Raw genomic sequence first — 16,696 nt, forward strand, 5'->3', positions numbered from 1 at the left:
TACGAAAACTATTTCCTCCTTTCATAAAAATAGAAGTTATGAGGAATACATATGTTGTCTATGTATGCTATGTGTATACAATATTAGCTATAACTTATCAAATGTCATACAAGAATATGCTTACATATAAGCATAGTAGTATATTAGTATTTATGCTTACCTATAGTTATCACTTATCACGTATTATCAGTAGTATCTTATATATATAATATGCATGTTTTGTATTCATATGCATTGTTAATAATTAATAAACTCATACTAAGAAAACTTCACATAAAAAAACTCAACATCTAGAGGAGTTCAACTCAAGATTCGAGCCAAGCTTAGTCTCAATTTTCATTTAAACAAGTTGAGCTCAGACATAATTCTGGGCTCTGCTTATAATCAAGCTAAGCCCAAGCCCGTTTCCTTACTAAACGAGCCAAGCTCAGAAAACTTAAGCTTTCCCAAGCCCAGCTTGAATACAACACTACTTTCAGCCCGCAAAAGGTGCAACCAACTCAACTTCCTTTTCTCAGCCCGCAAAAGACCAAAGTATTTAAAGAGTCCCACGTGCTCTTGGCCTAGGTTCATGCATATGCCCATTTCTTCATCCACTCTCCTTAAAAGCTGCTTCACTGCACTCTCACGTCCAGCAATTGCTTTTTCAGGGTTGAAGTCCCTGGTCAATCAACCTACACAGCCGGCAGTTGCCCATTTCATGTTTGCCTTGGAGCTATAAACCATGGATGATTCAAAGTGTGTCCTCTTTTTGGCACACCAAAAATTTCCGTTACATTGTCAGGTGTTTTGTCACAAAGTCCCCCTCAGCTCCAAAGCCAACTGTCTCCACCCCTTCCCTTCTACTTATTCAAGATGATAAGGACGCCTCTTCTCCCACCACCGTCGTACTTTATAATTGCCAAATATATGCTGTAATCATTGGATTTGCATTGAGCTATGAAAGATTTACTGTCGTCGTGAGAAGTACCGATAAACTCTTTGGCATCCGACCGGGAGAAATCCTCTAGGGTCTTCACTACCCATTTCACCGTAAATGTGCCCAATACTAGTTCCTTCACCACCTTTCTACCTCTCTATACAATGCACACCCATTGACCACCTTCCATCGATGATTCAAAATTTTTTTTCTTCTAGGAGGATCAGTTTTGCTAGTCCCATCTTTAAAAGATTACACCCTTTGGCCTGGTTTGGATACAAAAGTCCCTCCAACTAGTCTAAACTCATCTCATCTGATTATGGTTCTGATATGGTAATTCTGATTCTATTTTACTCTGACATCTAGCCCCATCACGAGATATACTAGTGATCTCTGACCCTATCAGAGGGATATAATAGTGACCTCTGACCCTGTCATGGGATATAATTGTGACATTGGGCCCCACCACATGATATAATAGTGGTCTCTATTCTGAGTGCAATCGCTTTAGTATGATGGTGATTTATGTTCTACTTGGCTTTCCGCAGAATGCACAACCTTTAAATTATATTTTGTAATCTGATTCTGTTTTGTTCTATTCTAAAAATGTTTTATACTCTGATATGATTTCTTAAAACCTCTAGCATGACATTCTGCTTATGTTTCTGTTCCGTTCTAACCTTAGCACAGGTGTAAAACTGTGGCCTCTACTCGGGTTGGTACCAACTTTTCTATTTCCGATGCACCCACTTTGGAAGCAAAGTGATTTTCTGTGTGGTCTTTCCTATATGCACACTTGAAACTCCAAGAATAAATGAGGAGAAGATTTACATTCTGTTTCTACTCGGTTAGCTACAGGGATTTGTACAACCCTACCACGGGGGTTAAATATGGTTTCTATCATGATATGACATGATAAGATTATGTTCATCTACGCTATGCCAAAAGAACTTTGAATAAGAATATTTTCTAAAACTTTAGCTCTGATATTTTTGATAACTTATTCTGATTGTGCATTCTGAAAGTAAAAATATTTTTTCTGCATTCTAAACTCTGTAAATGCTCATGTTTGCACACTAGTATATATTCACTACTTACTAAGTGGTTAATAACTCACTCCTTATCTCCACAATATTTTTCAGATGATTTTAGAATAGTTCAACTAAGGATCAAGATCATGGGTGAGATGATTATTTAAGCATAGTGGATTAATCATAGAAGATTTCTAAGGATTGACGGATTTTATTAAGATATTTTGTAATATTCTGATGACTTTAAATTTTGGAGTCTGTAAATATCTTCATAAAATGTGAGTTTTAAGTTACAGCAAGTAACTCTCCAACCCCTACGAGACTAGGGCATTATAGTTCTCATACAAAATATAATAAACAATTTAACTTTTTCAAATTTCAAAATAATAATAATATTTTAACAATATTTTATTCAATTTTTATCTCAACTCAATATCCAAACATCCCCTTAATAACACTAAGAAACTTACTAACACCTATTACATATATATATAAAATCTCAAAAACAAAATATATATAAAAAGATTAATGCAAACACAAGTACAAGTCTGGTAACAAGAGGACAACAAAATGTGATTGTTCTAAATAATTGGGAACCAAAATGTCACATAATTGATCTTTAAACAACAGATAATCTCACAAAAAACTTGTAACAAGTTAAAAGTTCAACCAGAATTGGAGGTATGTACACTAACAAAGCACAAAAAAGTAAAGATGTAGAAGTACCATTTTCTGGAGCCACGCCCGCCTTGAATAAATTAGCAGCCTAATATAACCAATTTCATAAATTCAGAGACATATTCCAGCTACGAAGAGGACAAGTAAAATAAGGCCCAAGGAATTATATTACTCGTATGGCTTCAACATGTACTCTAACAGTCCTTAACCGTTGCTTCCTCTCTTCTGCCCTCTTCAAGTCCAGGGTATAACGAAATCGGCGAGAAGCATTCAGCACAAGTGCCGCTTGCTACAGATGAAAAAGTGGAGTTTAGCCCAAAAGTTTTATGCAACATTGTCTTCAAATACAACGAAGTGAATCGAGCAACCCCGAGAAAGTTTTCACTAGAAAGGGACACGCATCGTCTATATTTTGCAGCGCACATATCCATATAACGATGGCAATAAAAATTCATTTCATCTGCTTGTGTATTCTGACCAGTTAGACCATGTTCGTTTTATTTCCTAAAGAAGCATGACAAAACACACCTGATAGCGAACTTAGAAACACGAAATCAATCAAGAACCCACCCAATCACAAAACTATAGGAAAATATCCTGATGAAAATGACAAGTCAGAATAAACTAAATTCTAAATAAGCAGAAAGAAAGAGGATTGAAAAGCGAAAACGTACCCTCCAGCGGCGGAGACGCTCGATTGATGCATTCTTAGTGCTGGTAATATCGAAAGGATCGGAAGACGACTCATCTTCGTCGATTAGTTCGCCTCCGGAGGGGCTTCCCCTGGCCTCCATATCGTTGTTACTCCGGCGGCGGGGCGAGCCCTTGAAGAAACTCATTTCTGTCGCAGGAGAGATGGCACCGTTATACCGATCAAACACACAGATGGCACCGTTACAATCTAATTCTTCAATTATTCAACAAAAATCCAGAACACTGGCAATCCAGAACACTTTTGAGGCTTCTCGAGACTTTAGAAAGTGTCACTGTTTCGTGCCTAGCGAGCCCTCGTAGGGCTAAATCGTTCTTTCTAATGTTTTTTTCATATTTTTTAAATAATTTTAAAAAATTAAAAACATAGTCAATACACCATTGTTCACTAATAAAAAATGATTAAATAATAACTGAGTTTTTTTTTTTTTTTTCCTTTTTCTCTCCGGTGCCTTTTTCTCTCAAATACTGTCGGCATCAAAGCCTTTTCTTGTCTCTGGCAAGGGGGGTTTGGAGCTTCCCTCCTATAATCGACCGTGTATAATTTTTTTTCATATAATCGACCGTGTATAATTTTTTTTTTTTTTTTGTTCTTTTCATATTTTTTCGACCATAATACAAATAAGTGTTAATCTATTGCCATAATACAAAGAAGTGTTAATCTATTGCCTACCAGACCTCTCCGACCACCACAACACGCCAACAAAAATCATAGACACCGATTTGTTGGACGGTAAAAGGCGCAAATCTCACATACGGCTTATGTTAAGCGTGAAATTCACGCACCGCTGTACCAGCAAGACTCTGCTAATATCACACGCAAATTTACTAAAATCAGTGGCCACGAACCTTTCAAGTCCAATCAATAGCTCCCTTCCTAGTGTGGTTCTTTTCTGGTGTATTAATGCGCCTTTCAGTTATTATGTTTCTATTTTTTCTAATTGATAAAAGATGAAATAGGTATGGAAGACTCTGCAGCCAATCTAGATAAACAAATTGCAGCACACACCGTCTCCCTACAACTAGAAGTCGCAATTTAATAGTCTGTTTATCAGACTATTTAAAACCACTTCAAGTAACTTTTCTTTTAATGAAAATTTGATGTGAGCCAATTTTAACTCTAGATACCCTTTTTTATTTTCAACGGTATTACATTTTATTTATTTTGAAATATTTGTTGCACCTCATTAAATTATGTATCGTATAACCTTTAATTTTATCCATAAATTACTTGCTTAGAAAAAAATCTATAGACGTTTACAGAATGTGCAGTACTTTTTTCTTTCTTTCTTTTTTTTAAAGAAAATCTTACCTGGGGAACGATTTTGTCAAACCGAGGGAACTAAAAATCAATTTACTCTTTCTTTCCTAGAAGAGCAGCCTCTATCTCCCTGCGTATACGTCTTCTTTTGAATTCTTTGCCTTTCTTATGTTGCAAAACCTTGACTTCTCCCATAAAACATGGACGATCAGAATGTTAGAATTATCACAAAAAATAATAAACTATCAAAGATGGTAAGCAGTTAAAAAAAAAGGGAAAAAAAAGCAAAACGTTATTTTCTCGTGCTCAGAGGAGATCATTAATGACGCGTTATTAGTTTTTTTTTTAATTATTCTTATTGGGTAATTTTGAGAAGTAAGCTGAGAACGACGCGTCATGATCATGATCAGTTGACGCGTTTTTTCCTTCTCTTAGTAGGAACATGCTTCTGTCAAGTAATTGCCGATCTTTGATCAACACGTCAAGTATCGGTTCAAAGTTTTGAAAATCACATCCCCCACGATCCGATCTTGAAGTGGATTTCCCACTGGGCCACTACTCCTTGTCAAGTGGGTTTCACTTTCCCAGTGCATGCTTTCTCATCAGCTTCTGCGAACTTCCCCTTGATTTTACTTCTTAAAAATTTTCTTTAGTTTTAAAAATGCTATACCTACAAAAAAAAAAAAAAAAAAAAAAAAAATCTATAAATCTAAATTTATAAATCGATATAATTCTATTTACTATATTATATCTTTTTTATAATAAAAATAATTTTATTTTTTATAGAATCTCTTAATAATTTGTTTGTGGAATCTAAAGTCAAGAGTGAGACAAGATAAAAATTTTATTAATAATAATGAAATAGTTTAAAATAAATATTTTTAATGGAAAGAAATAGTTAAATAAAAAATATTATAAAATTAAAATATTGTTATTATATAATTTTATAATATAATTTTTATTTATAGATTTAAAATTTGATTTACTTTTTATTTTTTTGTTTGAAATTTTAAAAAAATTGTAATTATTAGTTTGAAAAAATTATAATAATTAATAAAAAAATTACATTTAAATTATATTTAAAAAAAATAAAATAAGATGATAAAGAGAATTTTAAAATAAAATATACCAAACAAGCCCACTAACTTTAAGCTGTCAATCCAAAAAAAAAAAAAGACTTTAAACTTGCTAACCTTTTTTTTATGGTAGTGGTTGGGTGGGTCGGTGGGAAGGGCATCAATTAAAAAATAGAAATATAGAACTGTCTTTTTTTAAAGAAAAATTTTATTCTTGTTATATTATATATATTTCTTTTTTATTTAATAAATATATAATCCATGAATGATGAATAAAAGAACTAAATTAATTTAATAGTAATAAAATTAAAAAGAATTAGAATAAATTTAATATATAGGATAATCATTAATAACAAAACTTTTTTTTCTAAATATTGAGATACCTAAATATTGAGATACCTAAAAGTCGAAGCTACATGACCAAAACAATTAAACCAAGAGATCACATATAACGGCAATATTCATAAGCAGCAAACACTATCATGAACAAATTATTGTCAATATTTGCAACTTAATTTGTCTGTGTAGTTGTCTGCTAAAAACTGATCCGACAAGCAGACAAATGTCTAGGTCAATGATAAAGAAGTTTACAGCACAACGATGGAGATGTCCTGGTGGCTATGGCTGGCACTGCATGCAGTATAAAAGCATATCACTAAAAGTCATAAGGAAGACGTGGTGCACGGCTAACAAGCATGGCAAAAGTTAATCTAAGGGTACGTGGCGAACTGCTGCAGCGACCCTCACAGCCAAAGATCAGAACAAGATATATATGTACAAATATTGCAAGCGATAATGTTTATCTACAACTGATTTATTTTTCTTTCTTTTTGAGGCACTAAATGGCTGGCATACATGAGTCACAGGTTCATGAGCTCTAGTAATTTCTAAAGGATGACTAATAATTATAAAGCTTTTCCAACCAATTCAAGTGGCAGGTAATGCTTAATTTGATGTTTGTCGGCAAAAATTCTAGGTGCGATTGGGTTGAAGGCTGCGTGCTTTGATCAAATTAATATACGTACCTATCATCTTCAGTATGGGATATTTTTGGTTGAGGCGCCTCTGCGTAGTACTTACGTGGTCACTTATTATATGTTGATTCTTGTCAGCTTACCCACAGACACCCAGCTAGCATTAGCGTGTAGTATATCTCACTATAAAAAAAATAACCTTTTACGATTAATTTATAATAATAAAAAGATTATTACTAATCTTTTCATTGTTATAAATTAATTCTAAAAAATTATTTTTTTTAAGATTAATTTATAATAACAAAAAGATTATTACTAATTTTTTCATTGTTATAAATTAATTCTAAAAAACTATTTTTCTTATAGTGTCTGAATAAAGTATCGCGTGTGCAGCTAGCACATTCACCCATATATCAAAACTTGGTAACAATATATCTACGTAACGTAACGTCTCGTCGTGCATGTCATGCTCATGTCTAAACAAGTAAGTAGTCATGCCATTATATTAATTAATCTTAAAATATCAGTTGTGATCATATATGATCCTAGCAGCTAGGGCTGGACAAAAAGCCCGAAAACTCGACCCAATCTGAAAATTCATTTTTACTCGACTCGAAAATCGATCCGTTTACGATTAAAATCGAAAACGGGTTACCCAATTTTAACCCATTACGATTTTCAGACTCTCAGTCCTGTGTGGTACCGCAAAGAGAGGCGATTCTCTTCCTCCGTCTTCCTCATTTGCTCAAAGAGGAGAGAGACTGTTACTGGTGGTCCACGAGGATGGGATTTGATGGCTACCGTTACAGCAAATAGTAGCAGAAGTATGAACGGTGGGTATTGAGAAGAGAAAGAAGTTGGAAGACGGTATTGTTTCCTGGAAGCGGAGCCGCGAAAGAGGGCCCAAGAAGATTCCTCGACGAGGTACGACATCGATTCTAGGAGGTAGAAGCAGGCCGGAGAAGACGCCGTGACGGAGGAGGAGTTCTTCGCGATCTTGAGGCGAATACACGTGGGGGTTAGGTATTTCAAGCACACCAACACAGGCAAGGGCGTCTCAATTTAATGCCAATTGATCTCAAAGGAGAGGGGCACGAGGAAGTTAATGGCATACAAGAAGAACAACAACGTAGGAGGAAGGAGGAGGGCAACGATGGCTGAACAAAAGGCCTGAACATGAATCACGTTGGTGATTGTGATTTGGAACCGGGTAATCAGTATGAATCCCTTTATCTGGTCGGGCCGGGTCGGAATCATTTTCGGATCGGGTCGGCGAACTTCCCTACTAGCAGCTGGCCATACCTCTGATTTATTTTTTAACACGGACGTATTATACGTACGATAATGAACGCTAAAATGAAGTAGAATTCACAGCTAGCTAGCACTAGGAATAAAGATAAAATGATGATCACTTGAACTCATGATGACGACATTGACGAGAATGAAAAGGGCATCATGTGTAAGTCCGTAGGATCTTAATGAAAAGATCAGTAGATATGGTTGCAATCATATCAAAACCAGGCCCGTACGTACGTTTTCATAATGAACAGACTCCAATATTCATCCAGCCGATCGAGTTATGTGGCCAAGAGGGGAAAAACACAGAAAAATTAAAAAAAAAAGAGTAATATTGAGAACAACAGCACAAGGCGGCTGTAATACTTATCCATTAACCTATTTACGGAGAAAAATTAGGCCCTACCTACGGGACAATTCATGCGCATGTCTTGATGTACCGCTTGTTAAAAAGCTTCAGGTAAATTAAATCAAGTGAGAGAGAGAAAGAGAGAGTACTTTTAGACTGCAGATCAGTTATCACGAGAGAGATGCCAGATTGTTGCTGATAAACGCTGTCTTTGGGAAAGATATAAGACACAGTTACTTTCTTATATAACCGTCCAAGAAGACAAAAAAGGAAAAGAAAGCCCCTTGTTTAGCAGTAAAATTCTTCACGTATCTTACAGGTTTGTCGTTTATAATAAACCGAATCCACATTTATAGATAATATCTGTACGAAAATATCTCTTTTAGCCTAGTAAGCACTCCCAATAGTTCTTCAAAAATATATTTTTCTTCTAAATTTAAAGAAATACTCTTAAAATATTACTCCTTTAGATTTTATATTTTTAAATTAATTTACATTTTACTTCAATAATTCCTCTACATATAAAGAATACTATACATCAATTTAAATATTTTTAATTCATTTCTATTTCTTCTTATTCAATATTTTAAATATCTTAAAAGTATTCTTTTACAATTATTAAAAATAGATTTTCTCATAATATACTTTGAGAATATTTTTATTATATAATCTTTTCTTTTTATTTTTTAAATTAATTTATATTTTATTATAACTTATAAATTTGGATTAATTTAAAATATAATATAATTATATGACATTATATATGAAAAAATATTGCAAATATCAAAATATATGAATATATCATTAATAGTTAGAGAAAATATTTAAAATGAATAAAAAAAATAAAAAGTATAAGATTTAAATTATATAAAGAAAAAATAAATAAGTTGATATATAATATATTGTAAAAATCAGTATGTAAAATAAAAAAAATAAATTTTTGTGATGTATTTTAAAGGATGTAATAGATATATAAATCATTGGGAATGCTCTAACGTTACTCTTAAAAGAGAAAGTCAAATAAATTAGATCATATAACAATTATGGTATTTATATTATTTTTTAAAAGTTTATTGAATGTTTAATAAATATCATAAATCCAATTAATATCTCCAACTAAAAATTCTTGAGATCATGATCTCACTCCTTAAACGGGATCGAAGCACACGCAAGATCTTCCGGTAGTCTTGAAAAAATTGCTAAAATACAACTCGTACTGTTGCATTAGATGGGGGATTAAGTAATTAATTTGATGTCTTCTTCTGCAAAACATTTATAAAAAGAGAGTAAAATATATAGTTTTAAAGAATAATATAATATCTGTTTAGAAAAGATTGGGAGTAATGGATTGATTTACACTGCTGATTATTCGGTGATGCTTAAAGCATCCACATTCCCTTTCTTAAATTTTATTTAAAAATTACATTTCTTATAAATTTATCCCACATTTTACTCATCTTTAATAAATCTCTTACATCTCACTCCTTATTATCTCTCATTCTATTAAAATAATATTCATCTATTCTTTTTTATTACTTTTTTTTATCATTTATATTTCCATTCCTAGTCACTAACTCTTTATCTTATTCTCTTCTTTTTAAATATTACATTCTAAATTTATTTCTAAATACTTATACGATTTTTTTCTCCGGATATAGTATTATTTTTCAAACCATCAATATTAAAAATAATACTTTAATTAAATATGTACATTTTCTAACACAATGGTGTTTTTTAATTTTATTTTTTCCGCACATACTTGAGTAATATGCAAAGCTATGGACACACAATACAGCATAAGCACAACCATGGACACATAGCACAACACAAGCACAACAACACATCACAACCCTTCCACAAGCCATGGACACATAACATAACACGAGCATGATAACATAGCACAACCCTTCCATAAGCCATGGACTAGCATAACACGAGCATGGCAACACAGCACAAGCATAGCAACATAGCACAAGCACAAGCCACATTAATATAGCATAGCACAAGCTCAAACCATGGACACACAGCACAGTTAGGATGGCAATATATTACACGACTCGTTAATCTAACAAGAACACGATAAGATAATAGCGGGTTAGGATTTAGTCTTAACGGGTAAGTTTTGACCCGTCATGACATGTTAAGAAAATTAAAGTTACAATTATACTCTTATACCTAAAAATAAAATTGTTAGAATTTGAATTTTGATATTTTTATTATTTGGATTGTAATATTAGACTTGTAGTTAGTTTTATAATTTTTATAGATATTGTGATTTTAACATTTATATAAAATTTTACTAAATTTAATTAGGTGTCAAACAGATAAATTTCGGGCCTATTCAACCCATTTACATAAACAATTTGAAATTGATTGTATTGTGTTATATTAACCTATTTCGTAATATTTACTAATGGGTCAAAATGAGTTAACACGACATGACCCATTCTGTTAATAGATCGTGTTAGGATTTGAAATGTTGACACGATAATCTTAATGAGTCGGGTTATGGTTGACCTATATAATATAATATACATTCTTTGACACGACCTATTAACATAATTTGACACCCCTAAGCACAGCAATAGACACATAGTACAGCATAGGCACAAGTCATGCACATCATAGCACAGCACAGGCACAAGCCATGGACATAGTACAACACAAGCTCAGCAACACAACACAGCATACCGCACCAAAAACCACAACACAAACCTTATAAGCCACAAAAACCTCCATTCACAAGCCAAACACTGAACAGAAGACAATAAATTTCAAACATTTTCAACCCTTAGAGCACAACCCTTCCACTTCACGGGTTCACACAAATATAGGGAGAAGCCCAAAGTTAGAAGCTACGGGAATGCGAAGAGAAAAAAATTATAGAATTCCCATCAGTTCAAAATTGTATGAGAGATTATATAGGTTCCATCCATGGGAGAGGGAAATCAGATGGTCAAATCATGACGGGAATGAGAGGGATACTTACATGGGTATTGCTCTGCTGAGAGAAACCAAACAGAATCGTTCGTGGTTGACGGAAGCAACGTCAGAGAAGAAGGCAATAATGAGTGGAGAGAGAGGGATAGCACGGGACCTATGGCCGACAGGGATTGGAGATGTACAATAGTTTCCAAAATATAGGGGACTACTATTAGGAGACTACTGTAGTGCCCCTAAAATAAAAACCTAAAATAGAGATCTAAATGTGAAGACAATTTTCCATCCTCCCTATATTTTCTCCCACGTTTTGGAGAGAATAATATTATAAGCATCCAAATGGGGATGCTCTTAGCCAACACGCACATATCATGAATTTTCAACATAAATATACATATAATAATAAGTAGCATGACTTTGAACAGTACATCAAAGTAGATCTAGCGTGACTTTTCTCATAACTATTTTATTAGTTTTAACAAAAATTCTATATACAATCATTTTTATATATTCTTTATATATTCTAGTAATTAGTTGCATCATTTTTTTTAATATAAAATAACTGTTTTGGTCAATCATATTAATAGAATATATAAATAATACACAAAAATAATTGTATGTAGCAAAATTCTTATTTTAATTTATATTTTATGAGTAATACAGTTATGATTGTGTAAGCGTCGATAACTTTTTATGAAAAAAGTGAAGTCTATTATTACAAAATTATTTTTTATATAGATTTCATATTTACTCACTTTTTTGAAAAAAGTGTGCGGCACTTACACACTTTATGACTGCAAAAATCATCTCTCTTTTTAATTAATATATTTAATATCAAAATAATTAAAAAAAATTACTTATAGATTAGGATACAAAGAATATCATCAACATATTTAATTAAGACATATCATGAAGTACAATAATATTTATGAAGCCGAAAGATCGCAAGCAAACACTAGAATAACATAATATGTTTAACGTTTAATTAGTTCTATCTGTGAATTAAAAGAGAGGAAATTAATAAATGAAAATAATAATAATAAAATGTTGAAAAGAACGAAGAGTCATGACTGGCCTATATATAGAAAATTAAGAGAAATTTGAAGAAAAGAATGGTACGTTGTTGGAATATGTTGCGCACATGCCAAGACTTTAAAGGAATTAGATAAAACCAATATTGAAACAAATCCAAAACATACTGTACGCGGAATTTGACGAAGACATGATCGATTTTGTCATTTTTAGATAAGAGTCGTATTGAGTGGTACGTATTACTTGTCATCATCGAATTGGAAGTTGGACGAAGCAAAATATTAATCAACGTAGCGCGGATCAAGGAGAGGTTAAAATGCACTAATAACCTTTAAAATGTTAAACATTTCGTCTCCATTTTTAGCTAGCATATATAGAATACGTGGAGGCCGTCATGATGTTGAGATAGAATTTTAAAACTTACGTGTCAATAAAAACAAATAAGTAAATATAAAGGGGTATATATACTAAGATAATTCATCTTCTCAAAGAATATTGAAAGGCATGGATGGATCTGTCCACTAGCTAGCTCTAGCAAGTATTTGTGACTAAAGCTAGCTAAATTGAATGGCATGGATCATCCTGCCACTCATGATGTGTGTGTGTATATATATATATATATGTGAATATTAATAAAAAATAATAATAATAATAAACTGTCCACAAATAATAATAGATAGTAGTCCAGCCTAAATATTCTAACCCAGGGCTCACGGTCCTGAAATTGTGGCCCTTGTCAATGTCATTCACGAGTCAGAACTGCACATACACGCACAGCAGTACTACTTACTTACTCCATATGTGATTTCTGCATATGTAGTGTAAATTCAGTCTTATGTGTCTATTTATAATTAGGGGCTGTTATTTTGCTCTTAGCAGATTGGCTGTTCGAGGAGGAATTAAAAATGTAAACTAACCCAACATGCAGATAAATGACTACCCTCTAATTAATGGATATGGTATTCGTACTGAAACTTGAACATACATTAGTCGACAAGTTAGAAAGGTGTGAGAAATTCACGAGATTGATGGGAAGATACTATGTGGAAACACCGCCCCGGCCGTGTGTTGAGTTATATGCCGATCGACGTAGCGTAATTTCTATGGGTTGCATGTGTGGAGTAAGTTAATTTATTTCTAGCAGTTGTACATGTCATGTATATGAATTAAGGAAAATACTTTGTTCTTAAAATAATTATATAAAAATAAATTTATAAATTAATATAGTTTGATATGGTACGTCAAATTATAAAGTAATTTTTATTATAAAATAAAACTAATTAATTTTATAAAATTATATTAATTTGTGAGTTCACTTTATATAATTTATATTTCTTTGGATATGTAACAATTATCGTGAATTAAAGTTACGAAGCTTTCTTCGAAGTTTCCTGTCATTTTATTTCCGGCGGTGGCGTTTTGTTAACAATTATATATAATCAATACATGATGATCATGATCTAATATTTATTATATCATATATTAATCGTCCACGACCAGAATCATATTCCTGATGGTCTATCTATCTATCCCTGATCTGATCCCGCCCCGGCCCCTTTTCGATGCAGTGGTGCTCAGAATTGTCAAAAGAGGATGTGCAGCGAATATATATATATATATATATATGATTCATTTTTCTGCCACCATGCATTTTGAGTGGGCCGGAAAGCTAAAAAAAGGAAAGCTATTTGGGACGACTTTGAAGGTGAAGTGACATTTATAATATTCGAACAAGAGACAGGATCGATGCGATCGAACAAGGAATATATATTATACATTAGAATAATGCAGAAGACAACGTACCTGGTTGAAACCGACCGGCGGATCTAGAGGCCGGCCAGGAAGCAGCCCCCAGGAACGACGAAGCTAGCTGATCGCCTCTGCACTTGTCCAATTGATGAAAAAGAAACTCGAATCTATCTATCTCCTCACGTTGTTCCCCGGATCGTACGTAGATCTACTTGAATAATATTTTGCAGTACTACTGCCGTCAAGGAACAAGATCAACAAGGATGCATATATGTAGCTGTAAAAGGAAGCATATATATTTCGCTGCTCATCAGATCTGGATCGTAGATTACGCATAAATCACCAATATAAAGGAGCTTCCATCCACATTGGACCGCCCCTTAATTATATATCATTTGATTCTCCAGCGTTAATAGCATACCGCATTAGCAACAGAACAGAAACATAAAAGGTCAATTGTCGTGCTCCAGTTTTAAGTCAGTGCATTCCAAAGACTTCCTCCAAAAACAAGCTGAAAAATTTGGATGCTTAATGCAAGTGCTCGTGCTTTGCCTTCGCTATATAGAATAAATAATAAAATTTACTTTTTTTTATTAATTTAAAAAATTAAAAAATAATAATAATAAAAAGTTTATAATGCTGTAAAAGAATTTTCACGGCAGTCAATGATAAGGTGCCACGTAGGCACTTCAAAACTTAAAAAAGAACCAGCATACAGCCGGATCGATCTGTTTCCTCCGAATCTTTCCCTTTCTCCCATCCCTCTGTTTCCTCCGAACCCGAGAACCACCCTCTTTCTATTGCTTCTAGCCTTGCCTGGCACTACAAAAGTTTGCAGGGAAGCTGGGTTCTGTTCGGTCTTCTGCAAGGGTCTTAAGGGCTTTGGGGTTGTACTTGTGGTTTGAACACCGGTGGGTACTGGGAGGCAGTTTCCAGTGCTGGATAGACAGTCTTCCACAAATACTGAAAAGCCATTCTAAGCTAACATCCACTTCCTGCACATTTGGTCACAAAGAAACCCAGAATTAGTAAGACCCATGAGAGCATGTGCTTCGTATTGGGGAAATGTGTTATCTCATACCTAATATAGGTGTGAAAAACCAAAATAGTTTGTGAACGGACAAAACACAGAAGGAGATTAGACATAAAATTAAGGATAAAACCTAACAAGCACGAGAAGGAACAGAAAAATAAAAAATGGAGAACCAAGGAGTTGAAACAGGCAAGCAATTTAAGAAAACTGTTGTAAAACTTCAAAAGGTACAAGCGAGCAAAAGAGATTTGCGAAAGCACAACCACAACTCCGGTGAGAGAGAGAGAGAGAGAGAGAAGTACAAAGGAAAACTATGAATAGGAACACCAATAAAGGAAAGGACGAACCATCTTCTAAGAACGATGGTGGTTCTCCAGTTCGGAGGAAACAAGGGATGGGGGAAGGGGGAAAGATTCGGAGGAACAGATTGATCGGATGGATGCCGGTTCTTTCTGAGTTTTCCTGAAATATCTACGTGGCATCTTATCATTGGCTGTTGCAAAAACCTTTTTTAGTGTAAATTTAGCGTAGCGTTACATGTATTTATAATTTTATTTATATTTTTATTTATAATATTTATTTTATTAATTTTTTTAAATATAAATTTTAAATTTTATAATTTTTAACATATTAATTACTGACATATAAGAAAATAAATTTTTTATAAATATTTCTTAAATATATTTAATATTTTCTTTAAATTTATGAGACAAACGATAATTTTATATAATATCATAAAATTGTTGAATTTAAATATTAATTTTATATTTTACTTGATTAAATATTTTACATATTTTATCATTTATTATTTATTTAAAATTTTAAAATAAATGATGATGTCGATAATAATAAAATTAAATATAAAATAAAAAGAAAGAAAGAAGAGGGAGGAGGAGGAGGTAATGTACTGTTAAAATATTAAAAATGAAAAAAAAAAAAAAATCTAAACCATATTGCACGCGGGTCATGATAAACGGACCATCATGGTCCCGCATTCATTGACTCCACTTTCATGAGTGGAATAGTCAGTGGAGAATGTTCGCGGCAATTCCTTTGATCGTTCGCGGCAATTCCTTGGAATGTTACCTCTCTCATCTGCTTTATAAGCAATTTTAAAAAAATTAAATTTATTTTTATAAAATCTATTTAAAAAGAAATATTTCTCTTATTTTTTTTTTAAATTATTATTCTATAAAAAAATTACACAAAAATAATCTTATAAATTAACATAATTTTATGTAATCTGTTAAATCTATTTTACAATTAAAATAATTTTACAATCTACGAATAACATGAAGTCATATCAATTTATAAGTTTATTTTTGTATAATTTTTTTGTTGCTAAAATATTTCTCTTTTTTAGAAAAAATCATTATTCTATAATTCATTAAAAGAAACTTACATCTATAACTATATACATATGAGAATATCCCTGTATAAACCATTTGGAATTCCACCAGTATACTACTGAACTGATTTGGACTTCATTGCCGTTAATATTCTCTATAGATAAATGTCTAAAAAATAGCACTCTGCCTCATCATTCATAGAAATAGAGGATTCAACTTCTACAGGCACAACTGTCTAAGAGACTATTATTCTTTTTGTATTTTTTGTAATTTTTACTATACAATAAGAAAAACAAGA

The 16,696-nt window shown here is 32.7% G+C and overlaps 1 protein-coding gene and 1 long non-coding RNA gene across 6 annotated transcripts in view; both read right to left on the minus strand.

The window, feature by feature from the left end:
• The window catches only part of LOC122318809 (calcium-transporting ATPase 10, plasma membrane-type-like), a 38,249-nt gene extending 23,693 nt beyond the window's left edge, over positions 1-14,556 (minus strand). The window contains exons 1-6 of one of the 5 annotated variants that reach the window (XM_043136448.1): positions 14,438-14,556; positions 14,071-14,293; positions 4,652-4,785; positions 3,303-3,469; positions 2,801-2,917; positions 2,677-2,716 (exon numbers count right to left, since the gene is read on the minus strand). In XM_043136448.1, coding sequence (XP_042992382.1) covers positions 2,677-2,716; positions 2,801-2,917; positions 3,303-3,467 — 322 coding nt within the window. In that variant the 5' untranslated portion in view covers positions 3,468-3,469; positions 4,652-4,785; positions 14,071-14,293; positions 14,438-14,556. Of the gene's footprint in view, positions 1-2,676; positions 2,717-2,800; positions 2,918-3,302; positions 3,470-4,651; positions 4,786-8,444; positions 8,585-14,070 lie in introns of those variants that run through there. The other 4 variants (XM_043136453.1, XM_043136449.1, XM_043136451.1 and 1 more) reach the window with 4 other exon arrangements.
• A 27-nt stretch (positions 14,557-14,583) lies between these two features.
• LOC122318810 lies at positions 14,584-15,617 on the minus strand. Its single transcript, XR_006244910.1, has 2 exons — positions 15,397-15,617; positions 14,584-15,011 (listed from the first exon to the last, which is right to left on the minus strand). It is a non-coding gene; the product is annotated as an uncharacterized LOC122318810 (long non-coding RNA).
• Positions 15,618-16,696: the final 1,079 nt, after the last annotated feature.

Source organism: Carya illinoinensis, chromosome 8 (assembly GCF_018687715.1).
Source record: "Carya illinoinensis cultivar Pawnee chromosome 8, C.illinoinensisPawnee_v1, whole genome shotgun sequence".
NCBI classification, from domain to species: domain Eukaryota; kingdom Viridiplantae; phylum Streptophyta; class Magnoliopsida; order Fagales; family Juglandaceae; genus Carya; species Carya illinoinensis.